This window comes from Heloderma suspectum, chromosome 1 (assembly GCF_057233095.1).
Source record: "Heloderma suspectum isolate Gila_16-S chromosome 1, 16-S_ref, whole genome shotgun sequence".
Taxonomy (NCBI): Eukaryota; Metazoa; Chordata; class Lepidosauria; order Squamata; family Helodermatidae; genus Heloderma; species Heloderma suspectum.
The window spans coordinates 322,700,946-322,724,203 of NC_139458.1; the positions used below are offsets into that span (position 1 = coordinate 322,700,946).

The 23,258-nt window shown below is 39.9% G+C and overlaps 1 protein-coding gene across 2 annotated transcripts in view; it reads right to left on the bottom strand.

Moving 5' to 3' along the window:
- REV3L (REV3 like, DNA directed polymerase zeta catalytic subunit) overlaps positions 1–23,258 on the bottom strand; it is a 105,577-nt gene that overhangs the window by 46,830 nt on the left and 35,489 nt on the right. For both annotated transcript variants that reach the window (XM_084827307.1, XM_084827306.1), the window contains exons 4-12: positions 21,916–22,076; positions 15,191–15,287; positions 14,002–14,096; positions 9,694–9,798; positions 8,194–8,278; positions 7,961–8,100; positions 4,837–4,962; positions 3,677–3,914; positions 53–192 (exon numbers count right to left, since the gene is read on the bottom strand). In XM_084827307.1, the coding sequence (XP_084683433.1) occupies positions 53–192; positions 3,677–3,914; positions 4,837–4,962; positions 7,961–8,100; positions 8,194–8,278; positions 9,694–9,798; positions 14,002–14,096; positions 15,191–15,287; positions 21,916–22,076 (1,187 nt within the window). The remainder of the gene's footprint in view (positions 1–52; positions 193–3,676; positions 3,915–4,836; positions 4,963–7,960; positions 8,101–8,193; positions 8,279–9,693; positions 9,799–14,001; positions 14,097–15,190; positions 15,288–21,915; positions 22,077–23,258) is intronic.

Genomic DNA, 23,258 nt, shown 5'->3' on the forward strand with positions numbered 1-23,258 from the left:
AACCTCCAATCCATGGAAAAATGAGATCCCAAGCTATTTTAAGTCTACTTACCACTGTTTTCATCTGCAGTTCCATCTAACTGAGGTATAGATAGGCTTGCTAGAAGCAAATGGTTATCATTCCAATCCATATCATCTTCTGAAGAGCCATCATCTTCACTTGAGCTCTGATTCCTACTTCTTCCTACTGACCTAGAAGTGCAACTTATTTTAGATATCTAAACAGTTTTGGCCAGCAACCACATAGTTTAATTATTATGTTGCATGACACCTTATTTGAGAAGGAAGTAATAAAGCATTCGAAAATCTCTTTACTAAAAACGGGACATTCACCTTACACTACAGAATGTGGTCTAATACCATGGGTTAGGTTAAAAATAGACATGGAATGAAGCACTTGAGGACTGAAAACAGGAACCACATTATCTTGCTTTTGTGCCACTATTTTCCAAAGTGACAGGGTGCAAAAAGTAAACCATCACAGACTAGAAGGAGAGTAGGGGCTGTTTCATGCAAATTATGGTAGGGTACAAATTTCAACAGTGGTGAAGTACCTTGTGATGCATGTGGAAATGAACCAGAGAAGAAAGCATTAGAAAAGGCCGTGTTGGACAAAGACCTTTAAGAAGAAATTCTCCTCTTCCTATTCCCAGAACTGACTTCTTTCAAACAAACAACCATGTGTCATTGTCCTTTTATTTATCTCATAGGAATGTCTAGTTCAGTATTGTCTACACTAACTGGTAGCAACATAAAATGATATTTTAATCAGAAAACAAAGATTTTCCTATATTCCACATAATTTTCCTCTCATTTTGATTCTTCATTCTCACACTTGGTATAACCTTATAAGCCTTACATTTCTCTGAGTATGCTAACGGACACTGCAACTTAAACTGCAGTTTCCCTAACTTAGTTTGGTTGCATTGGCTCTCCTGGCAATGGTATTTTGAAAGCTACTTGGAGAAGCTACTATGAATGCAAAGCCACCTAAAGAGTTCATGGCACAGGCAAAACTTAAATCCAGGCTCAAATCCAAAGCTCTGCTTACAGACAGTACATTAGCTTTCTATAAAACACTTCTGTGGCCCTGCAACCTGTATATAATTTCATTTGTTTACACAGCTAAAAACTGGTATTTTATATTGCAAAATGTGCCATTGCATAATTTAGCTATCTGAAATTAAATGCACTAATTCTTATTCAGGAAACCAAAAGTTCTAGATTTTTTAAATTCCTCAATATGTATTAGTGTATTTAATTTCAAATTGCAGAATTTAGCACCAAACCATAAAATTTGGTTAATTCACAATGCAAAATATGCTGTGTTCATTCCCAGGGAGGCTTACTACCCTGATTTCTGCAAGCTAAAGTGTCAAAAGAAGGGGAAAGGGCCATATCTCATGCCTTGCATGCAGACAGTCCCAGGTTAAGAAAGCCAAATTATATAACTTGGTCATTTGGTTATTTCTCCTGTTAGATGAAGCAGTTGTCATAGGCTCAGCTCAGACATCATGTTTCCCCATCTCCAAACAAAGGATTATTACACCTTCCCTCCAAGGACTTCATGGTACTCCCCCATCTTTTATCTTCACAACAACGTTGTGGGGAAGGTTAGGCTGAGAGAGTGTGAATGCCAAAGTCACCCAGTGAGCTCTATGGCAAATTGGAGATTTGAACTGGGTCTGTATACCCTGGCCCTCATGTGCTATAGATGTGCACACTCATTCTCTCATGTGCGCAGATTTCTTCCCTCCCTTTTATGGTTTGCTGTAACACTGTGTGAAGGTAGACCTGACTAGGCCTTGTAAGTAGTTTGGCTCAGGCAAGGTGCCTGATGGGATTGAAAGAATGTGTATGTGTCTGACCATGAGAAGTTAATTGTAACTTGCTCATTATAAGCAGGAAATTCCTATGCACCAAAGTAGTTCATCCCTGAAGATAAAAATGCGGCTGTGGGGATAAGACTGTCACTAACTAAATTAGCTCTTGAGCATGCATAGTGTATTTTCTTTGTTCTCCAACTAACAGCCTGTATAAATGCATATAAATGTTTTTTGTATTTGGGGAGACTCAGTGTCGACTGACTCTCCCACAGCTGTGATGTGCTTTAATAAATTCCTGACTGTTCAACCTAACCTGCCTTGGTTATTTCCTTAACCATTAGAATCAGGACTGAACTATATTTAGAGCAAACAGGGGTTGTGTAAAACCATGGCTTGCAAACATACTTCAAACCATGGAATACATACAATCCAATGAGAAAGATACCTATCATTAAGCAAAAATATAACAAGCTATTGGCTGCCTGTATGTTTCTGAGCTCGATCCAAGGTGCTGATTTTAACCTATAAAGCCTTACATGGCTCAGGACCGCAATATCCGACAGAGTGCCTCTCCTGACCTGAACCTATCGGACACTATGATCAACATCTAAGGCCTTCCACAGGGAAGCTTGGAAGGTGGAACAAGGAAGAGGGCTTTCTCAGTGGTCCCCCCCGCAATTATGGAATCATAATTGTAGAGATGATTTCATAATTACGGAATCATCTCCCCACTGTGGCCCGCCTGGTGCCAACACTGTCATCTTTTCGATGCCAGGTTAAGACTATCCTGTACTCTCAAGCCTTTAATGGCATATGATGGGGCATTTATGCCAGCTGTCTGAACACGTATAGTATGTTATTGAAATTGTGTTTCGCTGTTGGGGGGTGCAATCCTATAGCCTCTAGTCAGCGGCTAGACGGCTATAGGATATGTGGTTTTCCAGGAACTGACCTCAGAGCCTGAGCTCCGAGGTCAGTTCCCAGAGAACCAACCTTTCCCCCTATTCCGTGTTGCCTCGCAGGCAGTGCGGAACAGTTCTGTGCTCCGCACTTGGAAGAGGAGCATGAAGCAGCCAAAACAAGGCATTCTGGGGGGGCGTTCTGGGGCAGGGAAGGCAGAAATGCTGGTACAGTACATCCTACATGTCGTTCGGCAGCCTCCTCCCCCACTCCGACTTGTGAAATCGGCTGTCTAGCCGCAAATGCAGGGCAGGAGAAGTGTGGAGGGAACGATCCGCTCCATGCTTCTCCTGCCCTGCATTGGATAGGCGGTTGCCTCTGAGTTCGGAGGCGGCCACCTATCCCCATAGGATTGCGCCTTACATTGTTTTTAAATTTTGCATATTTAATTTGTTATTGTGCATTTTATTTTGTGGATTGTTGTGATCTGCCCAGAGAGCTTTGGCTATTGGGCGGTATAGAAATGAAACAAATCATCATCGCCATATTTTATAAACAGAAGAGAAAGCAGGCAGAGAGAAAAACCTGAATAATGTATCTAAAATTAATTACTGGTGTTATTCTTTATTAATATAATGTAACCACTGTGTAAAATATGCCCCTACAGCAATATAGGATAAGGAGTAGAATTCTGGAATAGTCTGTAGAACAAACAAAAAGTCTCTCCTCCTTCATTCAAAGTCGGATTATCTAGTAAGCCTTGAGTTCTCTTATCTGCCCACTTCTTGAGCCACCTGGGTTTGCATCACCAACTACATTTTACAGACCTCTCTTCATAGTATATGAAACTCTGGACACTTAGATGGACTTCCTTTGGGAGTATGGGAACTTCAGCGCAGGATGATTAATGTAATTTCTTCCAGACCTACAATCCCACAACCAGAATATACCTTTTCTTTGCATTGACATCATTAGGGCTGCTGTCCCATCTTTGGGACATAAGCAAACTGAGCTCTATTTCTTCCTTTTCAATTTGTGGTTCATTTTCTTCATCATCACTGTTCTGTGGATTTCTACAGCTTCCAGAAGAGAACTGTTGCAATAATGTATTCTGTCCTCCAATTTTATATGCATCCTCCTCCAAACCAGCCAAGAGATGTATCATGGCTTGATCAGCACTACTGTCTACTGCAGAAAAAATAAAAACAAATTCAGACATATCCTTTTAGCCTATAGCTTGCTTTTTAAAACGGTGTCTGGGTTCAGACAACACGATAACTCATAGTCAAGGGTTGAGTGTGGGATGTCGTTGAACCATGGGTTGTTATTGAAATGTGGGGTATCATGTTGTCTGAACCCAGCTGTAATAACAAACCATGGGTTGTTATCATGGCTGGGTTCAGACAACACGGTAACCCACATTTAAACAACAGCCCACGGTTCAACAACAACACACACTAGGTTTTAATGGTTTTTAGTCATTGTAAACTGCCCAGAAAGCTTCGGCTATGGGGCGATATACAATTATAATAAATAAATGAATAAATGAATAAATGAATAAATGAAAACAACCAACGATTCCACAGCAACCCAGATTCCACCCATACTCAACCCTTGAGTGTGGGTTACTGTGTTGTGTGAACCCAGACTATGTCTATCTTGTGAACTCAAAAGATATTATTCTTTTTCTTAAATGGCCTATATACCTTACATTTCCAGACTGAATGCTTAAAAAAGCAATATTACATGCTTTACAAGATCTTCTTTGGCTCCTCTGTCCTTCAAAACCCTAATAAATTTACTATTACTTCTACTTTTAATGTATATTAGAAATATTTTAATATAAACTAGGTATATTTTATGCTCAAGCTTGCACCAGAAAGTAGGTCTACAGAGCACTAGGATCCAAAGACTCCTCTTTTCAGAAGACAATGACAATACACTACTGAACTATTTATGAACAACTGGACTCAGAAATCTATTTTTGGAGGAGAGAATCTCTCTCAGTTTAGACAAATTATATGGGGTACTAGTGATAAAATTGCAAGTATATGGAAGAATAGCTTTTCTTACTGTAGAAAAGGACAATATATTTCTGGATTAGACTTACCGAACACTGAGGTGTTATTAAATCTCTGAGGTGAAGGTTGAAAATGCTGACTATTTTCAATGATGTTCAAAATGGCTTCTTCATTAATAAGTGCATCCTCCTCTTTATACTTGTTGTTGGACTCCTCTAAAAACGAGATTAAGAATTCTGTCAACATGATTTCCCTGTATAAATAGCTCAGGACTAAACATATTAGCATACTCAAATTACTTGAACATAATTTTCAGAAGATATGATTAGAGACACTTGTACTACGAGAAGTCTGCCACTTCATATTGCTTGCACTGTTCAAAACAGACAGGCATTGAAGATTTCTTCAGCATTTACATTCTGCATTTCAATCAAGTGAGACTCATGGCAACTCTTTTTTCCTTTCTTTTAAATTTTTTATCACATGAAACATATATAAATGTAATATTACATCCAAATATTGACAGGATAACTATACAGTAGCTTAATAAACACATACTACTTTCTTATTTCAAAGATGGGGAAGCTCTATACAGTCAGTAAAAACAAGACCTGGAGCTGACTGTGGCTCAGATCATGAGCTGCTTCTTGCAAAATTTTGCCTTAAATTGAAGAACGTAGGGAAAACCACTAAACCATTCAGGTATGACCTATATCATATCCCTTATGAATATACAGTGGAGGTGAGGAATAGATTTCAGGGATTAGACCTGATAGACAGAGTGCCTGAGGAACTATGGACGGAGGTCCGTAACATTGTTCAGGAGGCACCAATTAAATCCATCCCAAAGAAAAAGAAATGCAAGAAAGCAAAGTGGCTGTCTGATGAGGCTTTACAAGTAGCTGAGGAAAGAAGGGAAGCGAAATGCAAGGGAGAAAGGGGAAGATATATCCAACTGAATGCAGAGTTCCAGAGAATAGCAAGGAGAGATAAGAAGGCCTTCTTAAATGAACAATGCAAAGAAATCGAGGAAAACAATAGAAAGGTAAAGACTAGAGATCTTTCCAAGAAAATTGGAGATGTCAAAGGAACATTTTGTGCAAAGACAGGCATGATAAAGGACAAAGAAGGAAGGGACCTAACAGAAGCAGACTGTGGCAAATTCTTAAAGAGATGGGAGTACCAGACCACATTCCCTGTCTCCTGAGAAACCTGTATGAGGGTCAAGAAGCAACAGTAAGAACCGGACATGGAACAATTGGTTCAAAATTGGAAAAGGAGTACGACAAGGCTGTATATTGTCGCCCTGCTTATTTAATTTATATGCAGAGTACATCATGAGAAACGCCGGGTTGGATGAATCACAGGTCGGAATTAAGATTGCCGGGAGAATTATCAACAACCTCAGATACGCAGACGATACCACCCTAATGGCAGAAAGCGAAGAGGATCTAAAGAGCCTCTTGGTGAGGGTGAAAGAGGAGAGTGCAAAAGCTGGTTTGAAACTCCACATTAAAAAAACGAAGATCATGGCATCTGGCCCCATCACTTCCTGGCATATAGAAGGGGAAGAAATGGAAGCAGTGACAGATTTTACTTTCTTGGGCTCCAAGATCACCACAGATGGTGACTGTAGCCATGGAATTAAAAGACGCTTGCTCCTTGGGAGGAAAGCTATGGCACACCTAGACAGCACTGTAAGAAGCAGAGACATCACCCTGCTGACAAAGGTTCGTCTAATCAAAGCTATGGTTTTCCCAGTAGTAATGTATGGCTGTGAGAGTTGGACTATAAGGAAGGCTGAGCGCCGAAGAATTGATGCTTTCGGACTGTGGTGCTGGAGAAGACTCTTACGAGTCCCCTGGGCTGCAAGGAGGTCAAATCAGTCAATCCTACAGGAAATCAACCCTGAGTGCTCATTGGAAGGACAGATACTGAAGCTGAAGCTCAAATATTTTGGCCACCTAATGCGAAGAGAAAACTCTCTGGAAAAGACCCTGATGCTGGGAAAGATTGAAGGCAAAAGGAGAAGGGGACGGCAGAGGATGAGATGGCTAGATAGCATCACCGATGCAATGAATATGAACTTGAACACACTCCGGGAGAGAGCAGAGACAGGAAGGCCTGGCGTGCTATGGTCCATGGGGTCACAAAGAGTCGGACATGACTTAACGACTGAACAACAACAACAACTTTCTTATTTAGATAGTAATTAGTACATCTACATTTCCAACATGTAATCTATCCCTTATCTTCCTTACCGTTACCCATCTTAATTTTCTTAATAGAACCTATATTCCTAACACCATATATATAGTGAAAAATATAGCTCTTAAAATTCTTTCATACACTGATGTAAAAAACATAGTCACTGAAATTATTATAGTCAGAAGTTAGCCATAAGTCCTATTTAAATAGCCATTAATAATCATTAACAGTCATAACAAAAACAAACAAAAGAATATTTATATTAAAAAGCCTTAAATAGTCTTAAATGTTCCTAACTAATCACAAAGTAAATACTAACAAATTTCATATAAATATATGTCCTTAAAATGATTAAAATAATATATAGATTTATTTCCATAGTAACTCATAGCATATTAAATAATGGTATCTCTTTATATCCAAGCATATCTTCTTTGCATAAAACTAACAAATGGTAACCAATTCTCATGGAAAGACCTCATCATTTTCTTCCTATCCCTTTACTAGATATCCTCTGTCATTTTCACTACCTCTGCAATATGCCTAAGCAAGTACTTACTAGCAAGTACTTCACTACTTCCCTATTTAGCAGCAATTAGTATTTTGTCTGTTGTCAACTAATTCCATAGCACTTGGTAGTGTTTTTTATGACATCTTTAATATACCCTAATAACATTCTGCTAGGAAAAGCAAAAGAAGAGAGAGAGACACATGTGGACACATTCCTTCGCACCCTCTCCCTGCCCCCCATATATACACAGAAAAGAGCAAAAGGGCAGCACGCTGGGAATAAATCTGTGGTCCCCTGTCCCCATCTGTCCTCTTGTGGATTGATAGGCATGCAAAAGGAAGAAATAATTCCTGGTGTCCTCTTTCGTCTCTGATCTCTCTCTCTCATTTAGTTTGCTTACAAAAATAATTCTAGTTAGGTCCTATTAATGCAAGAGAGTGGTATTTGGCCTAAAACATAAACTGTACTAAAAGTTTATGTTAGTTTATGTTTACCTTTGTTCAGCTCTTTATCTCTGTGCACTTCTACCATATTTGCTGGTGAATATGGAACCTTGGGAGATTGTATGTCAGAATGTAGTGTCAACTCAGGAGAGAATTCTTGTGATCCACAGTCCGGTGATCCAGATATTGTCCTAATTAATAAAAAATGACATTTAAAATGACTGAACGACTGAACAACATAGCTCACAAATAAAGACAAGATTAATAGCCAAATGAATGCTTACACAGAAAGACTGCTTTGCTTGAGGATTTCTTTAAGTCTCTTCTGAAAGAATTTTTCACTTTCTGTTGGGGTCACAAATCCACGATCTTTAGTTATGAAAAAAAGGTTATATAGGATGTTTAATATAACAAAGAAGGATTGCTGATATAATTCATAAATAAGGATGGAAACGTCATATATATATTCTATTAACAATTACCCCTCTCCTTCATGGATTTTTTTTTTTTACTAAAAAAGTAGTTGAGAGCAAGCAGTACATGGTCTATGAATTTCAAGCAAACCTGAGCCAAAGGACTGTTGTCTTTTAACAACATTTTTATATACTTATATTCTGTATATCCATAAAATTATTACAAGGTTATCATACACAGCTGTATCCAAATGTATTGTTTCACTTGTAGAATGCCTCTTCCACTCACAGATGGGCTGTTTCCAACTTAGTGGAAGAGAATTGTGTGAGAAAATTGACTCCAAATCCAGATGAGTCCTTCTATTTGCACACGCTCTTGCGTAAGGCTTTGCACAAACTCATTCTCAATAACTTTTTATGATCCACTAGAACGGGATTATATATTACAGACTTTATTTTCCTTATTCATCATCACTTAGACTGAAATGCAACAACTGATACACTGGGGCACTGCAACCATGATGTCTTCCACTAGCTCTTGAGCAGGAGTTCACAGAACAGAACTAATGCATTTTCTCCTTCTACTCACTGTTCTCTGAATCTAAATCTATAACAAATTTTACTTGAAGATACAAACTTTTAAGGTAAAATGAACTATAGAACAGGGAAGACATATGACAGCAAGAGGTATAATACCAGGAATACAAGGAATAGGTACACATCTCAGTTGACACAATCCAGTCAAAGTTAAACACTTTCATCTCCTGTTGATTTCAATTAACCATTCGATACATATTTAACTTTTTCCCACTGAAAGGAATGGGAAAATTTTGCTTAATTTTGGCAAGATCACTTGTTATTAGCTTTTTAGTTTCATGAAGAAACCAGTATTGCATGCTGAGACATCAAAAAAGCAGGGCCAGGATTAAGTATCACAATACAAGTAATAAAAAGAGATGGACCTCAATATAAAAAGGAGAAAATATAAAAGGAAAAATAAGTATAGGAGTATTGGGTTCAAAAATATCATTGTTAGAATTAATTATATATATTTCAACTTAGATAAAAGTCATGAGAATCTAGGAGATCTACTTGGATAAGACTATTTAGACCTATTTAGATAAAATGATCTCATTAACCAAGTACTCTCATTTCATAGCAAGTAAATCAGGTATTACAGACTTAAGCAGCAGCTTACATAAAAAATGTTAAGTTCAAGATCACTTCATGACTTATTGCATTAGAATAATAATTATGGGAATGTTTCTCAACTTTCTGGTTAGAGAGATAAACTTAGCAATAAATGCTTGATCAGTACTGACCTATACTGACCTATCCAGAAAAAATAAATAATAACCGTTGTCCATCTACCTTGTGAGTTAGGAGGACTAATTTGAGAGGCCTCCTTGTTCTCCCTACGTCGTTGTTTCTCATCTTCCCATATTGCTTGTAAACCTGGATTCCGACCAATCTGGGCTGGAAATGTAAAAGTAAAAGATACAACAGATTAAATGGAAGTATCAAGCTTACTAAAACCTAATACAAGAGCTTTCAGCCATTCATGTCCTACTGTTCACAAGAATTAACCAGTTTCCTGTAAGTAATACCAAGTTAAGCGTTACCCACTGCCTTGTTGTGGCGAAGGGGCTTGCATAATTCAGTGAAGCCATAAGCTATGCTGTGCAGGGCCACCCAAGACGCACAGGTCATGGCAGAGAGTTCTGACAAAATGTGGTCCACTGGAGAAGGAAATGGCAACCCATTCCAGTATTCTTGCCAAGAAAACCCCATGGAACATATCACAAAGCTAAAAGATATGACGCCGGAAGATGAGCCCCTCAGGTCGGAAGGTGTCCAATATACTACTGGGGAAGAGCAGAGGGGATTTCCAAGTAGCGCCAGAAAGAGTGAAGCGGCTGGGCCAAAGTTGAAAGGACACCTAGCTGTGGATGTGTCTGGTGGTGAAAAGAAAATCCGATGCTGTAAAGAACAATATTGTTTAGGAACCTGGAATGTCAGATCAATGAATCAAGGTCAGCTGGAGGTGGTCAAACATGAGATGGCAAGATTGAACATTGACATCTTGGGAATCAGCGAACTACAATGGACAAGCATGGGTGAATTTAATTCAGGTGACCATCATATCTACTACTGTGGGCAAGAATCCCTTAGAAGAAATGGAGTAGCACTCATAGTCAAAAAAAGGGTGGGAAAAGCAGTACTGGGGTACAATCTCAAAAATGATAGAATGATCTCAGTACGAATCCAAGGCAAACCATTTAACATCACAGTAATTCAAGTCTATGCCCCAACCACTGATGCCAAAGAAGCTGAGGTTGATCGGTTCTATGAAGACCTCCAACACCTTCTAGAACTCACACCAAAAAAAGATGTCCTCTTCATCATCAGGGATTGGAATGCTAAAGTAGGAAGTCAAGAAATCACCGGGATAACAGGCAAGCATGGCCTTGGTGTACAAAATGAAGCAGGACAATGGCTAATAGAGTTTTGCCAAGAGAACACGCTGATCCTAGCAAACACTCTTTTCCAACAGCACAAGAGGCGACTCTACACATGGACATCACCAGATGGTCAATATCGAAATCAGATTGATTATGTACTTTGCAGCCAAAGATGGAGAAGCTCTATCCAAGGTAACTTAAGGAGTGCGCCTTCTCCCCTACGTCCCCATCCACCACCTAAGGTCCTCTGAGGGCTCTCTGCTGCGGCTGCCTAATGAGAGACTTGCAGCCACACACAAGGAGACCTTTTCCTTTGCTGCCCCTCAGTTGTGCGATGACCTGCCAGTTGAAATGCGCCTGCTGACCTCGTTGAAGGTTTTTAAGCAGGCATTAAAGATGCTATTATTCCTGCAGGCCTTCCCTTTTTAGAACTCTTGTTCCTTTTACAGGCTTTTGTATACTGTTTTTAAGCAGTGTCATTTTAAGCTGTGTTTTATTGTTGGATTTTTAAAAAATTCTTTTTATTTCAAAGTTGCTTTTAGTTATATGTTTGTATATATTGTCCATATGTTTTTATGTAAATGGTTTTTAAACTTTGTATATTGTATTTTAATGTTTCAACTTTTGTAAACCGCCCAGAGAGCTTTGGCTGTGGGGGGTATAGAAATGTAATAATAAATAAATAAATAAATAGTCAGTAAAAACAAGACCTGGAGTTGACTGTGGCTCAGATCATGAGCTGCTTCTTGCAAAATTTCGGCTTAAATTGAAGAACGTAGGGAAAACCACTAAACCATTCAGGTATGACCTATATCATATCCCTTATGAATATACAGTGAAGGTGAGGAATAGATTTAAGGGATTAGACCTGATAGACAGAGTGCCTGAGGAACTATGGACGGAGGTCTGTAACATTGTTCAGGAGGCAGCAGTTAAATCCATCCCAAAGAAAAAGAAACGCAAGAAAGCAAAGTGGCTGTCTGAGGAGGCTTTACAAGTAGCTGAGGAAAGAAGGGAAGCGAAATGCAAGGGAGAAAGGGGAAGATATATCCAACTGAATGCAGAGTTCCAGAGAATAGCAAGGAGAGACAAGAAGGCCTTCTTAAATGAACAATGCAAAGAAATCGAAGAAAACAATAGAATGGGAAAGACTAGAGATCTCTTCAAGAAAATTGGAGATCTCAAGGGAACGTTTTGTGCAAAGACGGGCATAATAAAGGACAAAGAAGGCAGGGACCTAACAGAAGCAGATGAGATTAAGAAGAGGTGGAAAGAATACACAGAAGAACTATACAGGAAAGATCTTAATGTCCCTGATAGCCATGAGAGTGCAATCACTGAACTTGAGCCGGACATCCTCGAGAGTGAAGTCAAGTGGGCCTTAGGAAGCATTACTAACAACAAAGCTAGCAGAGATGACAGTATTCCAGCTGAGCTATTTAAAATCCTAAAAGATGATGCTGTTAAAGTGCTGCACTCAATATGCCAACAAATTTGGAACACTCAGCAGTGGCCACAAGACTGGAAAAGGTCAAGTTACATTCCAATTCCAAAGAAGGGTAACGCCAAAGAGTGTTCAAACTACCGTACAATTGCGCTCATTTCACATGCCAGCAAGGTGATGCTCAAAATCCTACAAGCTAGGCTTCAGCAGTATGTGAACCGAGAACTACCAGAAGTACAACCGGGGTTTCAAAGAGGCAGAGGAACTAGAGATCAAATCGCCAACTTTCGCTGGATCATGGAGAAAGCAAAAGAATTCCAGAAAAACGACTATTTCTGCTTCATTGACTACGCTAAAGCTTTGGATTGTGTGGATCACAACAAACTCTGGCAAATTCTGAAAGAGATGTGGGTACCAGACCACCTTACCTGTCTCCTGAGAAACCTGTACGAGGGTTAAGAAGCAACAGTAAGAACCAGACATGGAACAACCGATTGGTTCAAAATTGGGAAAGGAGTACAACAAGGCTGCATATTGTCGCCCTGCTTATTTAACTTAAATGCAGAGTACATCATGAGAAACGCCGGGTTGGATGAATCACAGGTCAGAATTAAGATTGCCGGGAGAATTATCAACAACCTCAGATACGCAGATACCACCCTAATGGCAGAAAGCGAAGAGGATCTAAAGAGCCTCTTGGTGAGGGTGAAAGAGGAGAGTGCAAAGGCTGGTTTGAAACTCAACATTAAAAAAACTAAGATCATGTCATCTGGCCCCATCACTTCCTGGCATATGGAAGGGGAAGAAATGGAAGCAGTGACAGATTTTATTTTCTTGGGCTCCAAGATCACCGCAGACGCTGACTGTAGCCATGAAATTAAAAGACGCTTGCTCCTTGGGAGGAAAGCTATGGCAAACCTAGACAGCATAGTGAGAAGCAGAGACATCAACTTGCCAACAAAGGTCCGCATAATCAACGCTATGGTTTTCCCAGTAGTAACGTATGTCTGTGAGAGCTGGACTATAAGGAAGGCTGAGTGCCGAAGAATTGATGCTTTCGAACTGTGGTGCTGGAGAAGACTCTTACAAGTCCCCTGGACTGCAAGGAGGTCAAATCAGTCAATCCTAAAGGAAATCAACCCTGAGTGCTCATTGGAAGGACAGATACTGAAGCTGAAGCTCAAATATTTTGGCCACCTAATGTGAAGAGAAAACTCCCTGGAAAAGACCCTGATGCTGGGAAAAACTGAAGGCAAAAGGAGAAGGGGACGGCAGAGAAGGAGATGGCTAGATAGCATCACTGATGCAATGAATATGAACTTGAGCACACTCCGGAAGAGAGCGCAGGACAGGAAGGCCTGGCGTGCTATGGTCCATGGGGTCACGAAGAGTCGGACACGACTGAACAACTGAACAACAACATTCTTTAAAAACAGAACAATAAAATGTTTACCTCTAAGAACACCAACCAAACCTTATACAAAGATAATGCTACGGGAATAGTTAAAGAACTGTTACTTATATCTTTCCATTATCTTATTAGGAAACAAGAACTTCCAAATTACTTTTAAAGATTCTCTGTTTTTAAACCTTTATAATACTAGGTTTTTCTAACATTTGGCTTCCCTCTCTTGTGTTTATTATTTAACTGACTCCTCCTATTATAATATTTTATTGCTAACTAAAACCCGTAGGTTTTAAACACTGAGGCTAAGCATTGTAGAAACAACTTATCAGTGTCTTGAATGATTTACACACAGAAAATGTGCTTACCTTCAATATCCAACCTATTTAAAATATCAGCAGCCACTGCATCCACTTCCAGTTCACAAGTACTCTGTGGTTCAATAGCTTCCAGTATTAAAGAGCTGCAGTTACATTAAAATGAAAGTTCAATTAACATATGATATTTCTTATTAAAATTATATTATGTTAAATTCAAAAACAGGAAAGAATGACATTAGACATTTTAGATCAGAATATATTTAAAATAAATAGCCGAATCATGTCAGGTTCATAGCAGGTCAGGCCATAGACTGATAGCAGGCAGAGATGGCTTAGTTATGTGCCCTGAGAGCTGAAACAATAGGACTCATCACTTATTCTCTACCCTAAAAGACACTAAAAGAGAGAGGCTCCCAATCTCACACAGCAGCAACACAGGAAGGCAGGCACCAGAGGTCAGGGTATACAAAGAAGCTAGGTTGGGATCATGTCACATGGTATAAGCAGAGCTGAGTCAGGTTACTGGAATCTGAGGACAGGCCTGGAGAACAGGTTTGTGAATGTACTGGAAGGGGAGGCTAATTTACGTATTTACAACAACAGGCACATATGCAAAGAGGGACTGATTATAAAGATCAAAGACAGACATGCTTTTAGTTAAGCACAGAAGATATTCAGAGAAAGAATTCAGAAGGCAACCATATAAGTATTTGGGTGAAATGTGTCCAATATATGTTACATGTTACAATGTTCCAAATTAATAAACACAAGTCTTCTTCTATCAACTAAGCAATGCTCTTCAATAAATCCTGTTTGGTGGGAACTGTATGCTCACTAACAAACTTTTAACAGCAATTCATATGTTAGCACTAGACTGTTAGGTCATCTTTATCATTCCCTGTTACGACAACACACCAGAGCCAAAATGACTTCAAAAATAAAGTGACTTCAACCTCAGCCCCACTGATTAAATTTTTTGCCTCTGCTGATTAGTCAAACTAAAAGCTTTTGTTGGTTAAACTAATAAGTAAAGTTTGCAGACATATTTAAAAGTGATGCTGAAGTAATACACACAATGGGATGGAACCAGGCTAAGTCAATCAATGGGACTTAAATCATGATTAACTTGTATTTATGATTTCAACGGGAACTAAGTTCAACTTAGTCTGGATCCAAACTCATCAATTTTCTACTTTGAACTGTGCTTTATTTAAAAAATCTAGTCAGCTATGCTAACCTTGGTATTTGATTATCTTCCCATTGAAGACGGGTTCTGGTAGCAGAATGTCCTGACAAAGTATCTTTATAACGTCCAATTTCTTCAAATGCATCACCTAAAAATAGAGCGCAATATGTAAACTGTCCAGTATTGAAAATTATCTGTCAACCTGTATTACCCATTTAAATACTGCAGATTTGAAATAGCAATTTTTTTGTATCTTGAACAAATATATTCCACATGCAGTGAGTAGGCAGAATCCTATAACGACAATAAATACAAAATCAGTTTAAGAAGAGGTGCTTTGTTTATCCCCATGTGCTATTTATCTAAATTTTATCTTTTCAGATTCAGAGGACATTGGAACTGGCATAAGAATAGGAGAACCTAGCAATACACTTTTAGAAAAAGTTTCACGTGGTCTCAGCATCTCCTAAAAATGCACTTGTTCACCCAGGCTTTCTCTGGCTTGTAATTAATTGTAATTAATCATACCACTCTATCTTACTGCTTACTGTTTTTAATAATATGATTTTAATATTTATATGTTAACTGTTTAGGGACTTATTATATTAAGTGGCATAGAAACATCACTAATAAATAAATAACTGGCTTGGGTCACCTACCAGCAGTTTGTTCTTGGCTCCCTTATCACTACATTCTGCAGATTTGTCTCACTAGTCCTTAGCAGTGTGGCTATCAGTATAACATAACTGTCTTTGTACAACAGCGTTAAAATATTTACTCATGGATTTGCATTTCTTCCACAGAAATCAATGGGAGCCAAACACTTTTATAAGAGAACCGAAACAGACTGCAATCAAGACAACTGAGATGAAGGCAAAACTTGCCCTTTGACTGATGGAGAAGCAGTGCAGGGAACAGAGTCAATGGGAACTATTGTCATTTATGGGAGGGGAGCATGAGAAAAATTAAGACAACCTACAGTGGGGAGAGAGAAGCAATCTCTGTGCACACTTATTACCTCTACTCCATACAGGATCCTTGCCATGCTAGACTCCATATGCACACCCGATAAACAGCACATCAGGAAATATGCATGTATACATAAACATACTAGTAATTCAAGTTACATGCATACCAAAGTATCAAAAGCATTAATGTATTTATCCATGAGTCCAAGGATTGGATTAAGATGCAGCACAAACAGTGACCAACCCCACTGCAACTGAAGCACAAATCTGTCTGGCAGGAAACAGTACTCCCTTACTAGTAGGACTGGTGCACATTGTCTCTGTGGCACCTAGGAAAACAGTTCATAGATAAACCAAACCATTTACAGGGATACTACTTTGATATGCATAAAGCCCTTAGTATAGGTTCATAGCGCAGCTCTGTCTCACCTGTACCTGGCAGGGGAATGCATAGGCTAGTCATGACATGAACTGCCCTCTCACAGAAGTACTTACCCACAACTTCCAGTGCTTCAGTGGCTCATGGATTGAGCCACAGTTTGTTCTCCAACATATGTTTCATAGTGTCATCCACCATATTTATTTAAAAATTAAAGCTCAATCACTCAGAATCAGTGGGTGAACTTCAGTGTGTGCATGTGCATGTGTGTGTGTGTGACAGAGAGAGTGTATATGCCTGAGTATACACACTATATGAAAAGTGCTGGATAACATACTTAATGTAGCTAAATGTTTCCGCTTCCACTTTTGTTAATAACAGCTGATTTCAAATCAGGCACCAGGAGTCAAATAACATTTCTAAAAAAAGTGGAGGACATGGATTCTCAGGAGTGTGAACTCTGCTATATAAAAGAGCAAGGTAAGTTTTTTTTTTTAAGTATTAAATTAATAAGTATTATCCTCCAAAAGCAAGTCAACTCCATCCTCAGTATTCTTAGGATTATCACCTTCGCTCCTAGTGTCTGGTTTGAAATCCAACTGTGAAAGTGACAAAGCAGAGACAAAAGGTTTAACAGATTTAAGATTTGTTTTGTCAGTCACTCTGGGCTAAACTAGATGTAACTTGTGAAGTGTCTCCTGATTTCCTCACCAACTTTTAACACAGCTGCAGGAAAATGAATTTGATTGGAGCAGGGGTGGGGTGGGAAAGAAGAGGTACTTAACCTTTCCCTTGCAGGCAATTTATTGCAGGGGAAAGATACACAGACATCAGTATTTTTTTTGCACCAACTGACCTCAAGATTTTTTTCAATTAGTTAACAAAGTGTATGCATTTTAATGGGAATACACAGCAAGGGGGTTGCAGTATTTGGAGCACAAGGAACCTCCATGTGCAGAGGCAGTGTATCTCTGAATACCAGATATTGCTCATAATTAATGATGTTTGGTATGTATAAAGTTATCAAACAGGAACCGAGCTCTTGCTTCCTGATATACTCTTTCACAACAGTTAGTGCCAGAACATAATGGCTGCGTTCACATGTCACGGTAAACCATGCTTTGGAGCTACATGCACAAGCAGGAATGAACCACAGCTAGCCTCGAGCTTGCATGCTTCTCCTCCTCTCTCCTTCTCCTACATGGCTAAGGGACAGGAGTTCGAAGCTTCTGCTTCTAATTAACTACAGTTTGCTGTGTTGTCCAGACCCAGGGTTGTGGTTAATGTTAAATATGGTTAGTTTCAACAAGCCAGCTACAGAAACTAAGGTTTTGAAGTTGGCTAGGTTGAAACTAATCATGGTTAATGCTAAACACAGTTTGTCATTCCCAAGAAATGTAGACTGGAGCTAACCAAAAGCAAAAATGTCCAACTTTTCCTCCTGGCTATACAGCAGAGCATTCCAACCTGAGGATCATTCCTGTTTGTGCACATTGTGCTAAACCATGCCCTTATATAATTGTGCTTCCAGCACAATTCTAGGTATGCTTACTCAAAAGTAAGTTCCACTTCCATCCTAGGAAGTGTTTAGGATTGCAGCCATACTGACTGATCAGGTTTACTCAAAAGAAAGTTCCATCCAGCTTAATGGGACTGACTAATAAATGTGGATGGGATTGCAGCCATAAAGTTTGCAAGACCCAAAGAATTCTGAACCAGGAGGAGGCTTGACACATGGTGCTGTGCTTGCACAGACATTCCTCCTTGCCTCAGAGATGATCAGATGAGCTCAGCAACTGTGGAACATGGAGGCAGACAGCAAATGGAAACAAGTCTCCTCATGCTCTCATCAGTGTACACTCCTTTAAGTAACTTGAAGCAAAAATTATTGAGGATTGTTAAATGATTCTTTGGAAAGTATTTGTATTCCATTCATTTCATTATTACAATGAGAAATCCCATTTCCATGCAGGAAAAAAGGATGTCTTTTGCATTGCTATGCTGGATCTCAGGTCTGCTGCGGCATGGCTGTCCTGCTGCCCCTGGTCTGCTCACATCATCTTGGCATGCAAGGAGCATATCAAAAGAAGCAGTATGAAGCCCTTTTACTTTGGTAGATTGTAAGCAGGGAACAGGGTAAGTACTAAGACCCACTGTAAGAATTCAGAAGGTGCCTTGGAAGCTGAAACCCAGTGGCTTTGTCCCTCTTCCCCATCTTGGAAAGACATTTCCAAGTGAGAACACAGCACATTTAAATAGTTAGAGAACTGACTGGCAGTCACTGATCTAAGTCTTTCTTGGGAGAGTCTAACATATTTACCACACTACTGGTGGTTCTCCAGAAACTGCCTGGTAGTTGAACAGGGGCCACAATTGGTGTACTGTTCTAATCTGTTATATGGACACATTCTTTCTGATAAATACATAACATCTCACACTTGTTGTTACCACCACAAAATGAGTCCTACCTTGTGGCAAATTTCATAAAGCATAAACAAAGACTGTTCAGATGTTCTCCCCATCACACACACATGCATGCACACAATATATATACAAAAAATGAACATGTATGGGAGAAGTGGGACTGTACCCTGTGGCCAGGCCTCCAAATGCTGACTTGCCCACTGGCCACATGCCTGTAGCTGCTGAGGTGGCATGGACAAAAAGGGTACATCAGCATCTGGGGTGGTGTTAGCAGACACACTTCTTCCCCCCTCCCATGCATTCTGGTGAGAGGGGCTTAGTCTCAACAGCCTAACAATACATTCTGGGAAATGGTATCATCCAGTAATGGGGAGTAGCTCTCTATATCCCAGATTTATGTTTATCCCTTCTACACATCATGAAAACACCTCCAACAGAATTCAAGAATAGAAAAAGTTCTTGAGTGTTCCTTTTTACCTATGCATTCATTCCTCAGTTCAAGAGCTGAAGGGAAGCACACTCTGGCTGCATCCAAAGGCCAGAGGACCAAGGGCCATTCGGAAGCTACAGCCTCTGCACCTAACACCATCACAGCAAGCGGGAGACCAATCTGGCCTCGTACACTGGCCAGAGAAGGAACCGCTACAGGGAACTTGTTTCACCCTTCCCTGCCAGAAAGAACACCTATAAGAACTTTGTAACTAAGAACTAGCGCCACAGTTTGTTTTTTTCTTTCTCCCTACAAATCCTATTTTCTTTTGTGGTTTGTCTTTTAGATTTTAAGCCTTAAGGCAGGTAATTAGGCCACTCCTCAAGAAGACTTATCTAGATCCCCAAGATGTTAACAGCTATAGGCCAGCTGCTGACATCACCTTCCTGGGCAAAGTGCTGGAGGGAGCAATCCTATGGCCGCTAGACAACGGCGAGACAGCCATAGGATATCTGGTTTTCCAGGAACTGACCTCAGAGCCTGCACTCCGAGGTTGGTTCCCAGAGAAACAACCTCCCTCCACTTCTGCGCTGTCTCAGAGGCAGCGTGGAACAACCCCATCCTCCGTGCTCGCAAGAGGAGCGCGGAGTGGCTGGAAAAGGGTGTGGCTGGGGGCGTTCCAGGGTGGGGAGAGTGTAGCTGCCTGTACAACACATCCAATGTCTCGTAAAGCAGCCTCCCTCCCCACTCCATGTTCCCACAGCCACAGTCGGCTATCTAGCTGAAAAAGCAGGGCAGGAGAAGTGAGGAGGGAGCAATCCCATCCGTGCTTCTCCTGCCCTGCTTTGGATAGGCGGTCGTCTCCAAGCTCAGAGGCAGCCGCCTATTTCGATAGGATTGCGCCCTGAGTGGGTGGTTGCTGTCAACTCCAAGCACTTTTGAATTTCAATTCAGCTTCAGGCCTAGTTTTGGAATAGAACTGCATTGATTGCCCTGTGGCCTTTGCCAAGAGAGGGACAGGGGGACTGCAGCCCTGTTGATTCTCTTGGATCTATGAATGGCTTTTGATACCATCAATCATGGTATCCTTCTGGATAGGTTGTCTGGGTTGGGAGTTGGAGGCACAGCACTACAGTGGTTCTGATCCTACTTGGATGGTCAATTCCAGAAGGTGGTACTTATTGCTCTGTGACTTTTCAGCTATGCTGTGGGGTTCCATAGGGCTCTATTCTATCCCCCATGATGTTCAACATCTATATGAAACCAATGAGAGAGGTCATTCAGAGGTGTGGGCTGAGGTGTCATCAATATGCGGATGACACCCAGCTCTATCTCTCCTCTCCATCAAATCTAAGTGAGGAAGTGGCTGTTCTAAATCAGTGCCTAGGCACGGTAATGGACTGGATGAAGGCCAATAAACAGACTCAATCCAGACAAGATGGAGGTAGTGTTAGTAGGTGGTTCATCTGCCCAGCTAAGTGATGTTCAACCTGTTCTGGAGGGGGTTGCACTCCCCCTAAAGGATCAGTTTTGTAGTTTGGGGGTATTCTTGGATCCAGCACTGCCACTACAGGTGGCTTTGGTGGCACAGAGCGCCTTTTGTCAGCTTAGGCTGATATATCAACTATGATCCTATCTGGACAGATATAGCCTGATGACAGTTATCCATGCTCTGGTAACCTCTTGTTTAGATTACTGTAGTGTTATAAATGGGGCTGCCTTTGAAATTGGTTCAAATGTCAGCAGTTCCAAAGTAGAGCAGCAAAATGGTTAACGGGGACTGGCCTATATGATCACATTACACCAGTGCTCTGTGATCTGCACTGGCTTCCAGTCTATTTCCAGGCCCAATTCAAAGTGCTGGTATTAACTTTTAAAGCCTAAACGGCTTGGGGCCAGGTTACCTGAAGCATCGTCTCCACATAGACCTGCCCAGTCCCTAAGAACATCCTCAGAGGCCCTTCTCTGGGTGTCCCTGATAAATGAGGTGAGGGCCTTTTCAATGGTGGCACCCTGGATGTGGAATAGCCTCCCCAGAGAGGCTCACCTGGTGCCTACATTGTGGTTTTTTTGCACCAAGTGAAGACCTTTTTATTTTCCCAGGCTTTTTAGTCCTTCATTTTTGTTTTTAATTGTGTTACTGTGTTTTAGATCTTTCCCTGCTGCTGGTTTTTACTCTAAATGTTTAAAAACTAAATAAACTAAAGAATAAAACAAAAGGTTTTATATTATGTTTTATCATGTTGTATTTTAGGTTTTTCATTTTTGTGAGTCGCCCAGAGAGTGTTGGCAATTGGCCAGTATAGATAATAAATAAAATTAAATAAACAAAATTCTTGATCTTTGTAAGCTGTTCTGGGATCCTTTTTCAGTTAAACAGGTAAAATACTTTAAATAAACAAACTCCATCCCTGCACATCATATAGCATATATTAACAGTGAAGAGTAGTACAGAATACACACCAACTATTACAAAGGCAAAATGAATTATCATCGATATTTTACATAAAAGAAAGTATATTCTAGAGATTTTCCTAAAACTGTACAACAATTTTTATCAATTGGACTTACATACCCTTTTTCTTTGCCTTTCTAAACTTGACAGCAGCCAGGTTTATTAAATTCATCCCATACAAGTTGTAATCTATGAAGAGCTGGAGGAGGTAGGGAATATGAGCTTCATGAGGTTGGTAAATTTTATTCATTATGGCTCCACCTTGTAGAAGCTCGCACACTCTATAATTGAAAAAGATGTCAGAGATGGAAAAACATTACCATGTTACTTAACATTCCAACATTATATTTTAATATGGGATAATTACTGAAATATAAATCAAAAGAGGCATTTCCTAGCACATACTCTCAGAATTATAGCTAAACAGCCAAAATTTTAGGTACTAAAACTATGGTCCAAAGAACCCACTTCCATGTGTGTAAGCTGTTCAAGTAAGTTATTTGCATCTGTTTAAGCAAAAGGGAACAGCTCATACAATTGGAACAGTAATGCAGCTCATTTTGCATGCACAGTTCCATTTACATAAATGCATATAAGAAGCATCTTTGAAACGCAGTCTCAGAGTCAAAATTACAATTACAGGCACTTGAATAGATCTGCAACAAAACTATAAAAGGTATAAACTGAAAACCAACTCATATTTTCAAGTTCTATACACAGTTTGCAAAAGCCCTCAATTATTACAATGCAATCATAAATTTATTTCCCATGAATAAGGACAGCTTCCAAAGAGATTGCTTGTCATTTACAAAATAGTGCAAAGTTGTAACTTTTATCACATTTGCTGTTTTTAAAAAATATCTGAAAGAGCCTGTCAGTTTTGGCACTTTTTGTGAACACGTACATATTGTTTCAATACTGTTTTATTCTGCACTATTTTCCTTTGCCTTTACAGTCTTTACTACTGCTTAATCTTAATGGCCATGGTGATCGACAATTTTGTTGATGTTATATGCTACATCTGACATGAGGACATCCACAAAAGCTTAAACACCAAATTACATGGCTCACCACAGCCAAATTAGTAGCAGTGTTGGCAGATGAGATTTAAGACTATGAGGGCAAAAAAGAAGGAAAATGGCTCTGAGAAGCAAAATCAACCAGGAGAATAAAAGGGTGCCAAACAACACTGAACAGTGCAAGTATTTGGCAAAGATTTTGGGAGGGCAATCTGTTCAGCTGCATCAAAGGTGCTACTTTTGAAGCAAATATTGAAATTAGAGAACATTTGGCATAGCTGTACGCCTACACAATACTTTGCTTTTCCCCAAATAAATACCTATGGATGCATAGTTGTATCTCTGAAGCCTATGCATATTTCCATCAGTATATTTAGGAAAAAATAGAACTTAGGAACTCAAGTTTCTCACTAAACCTATAAAACCTTCTTACTTCCCAATAGC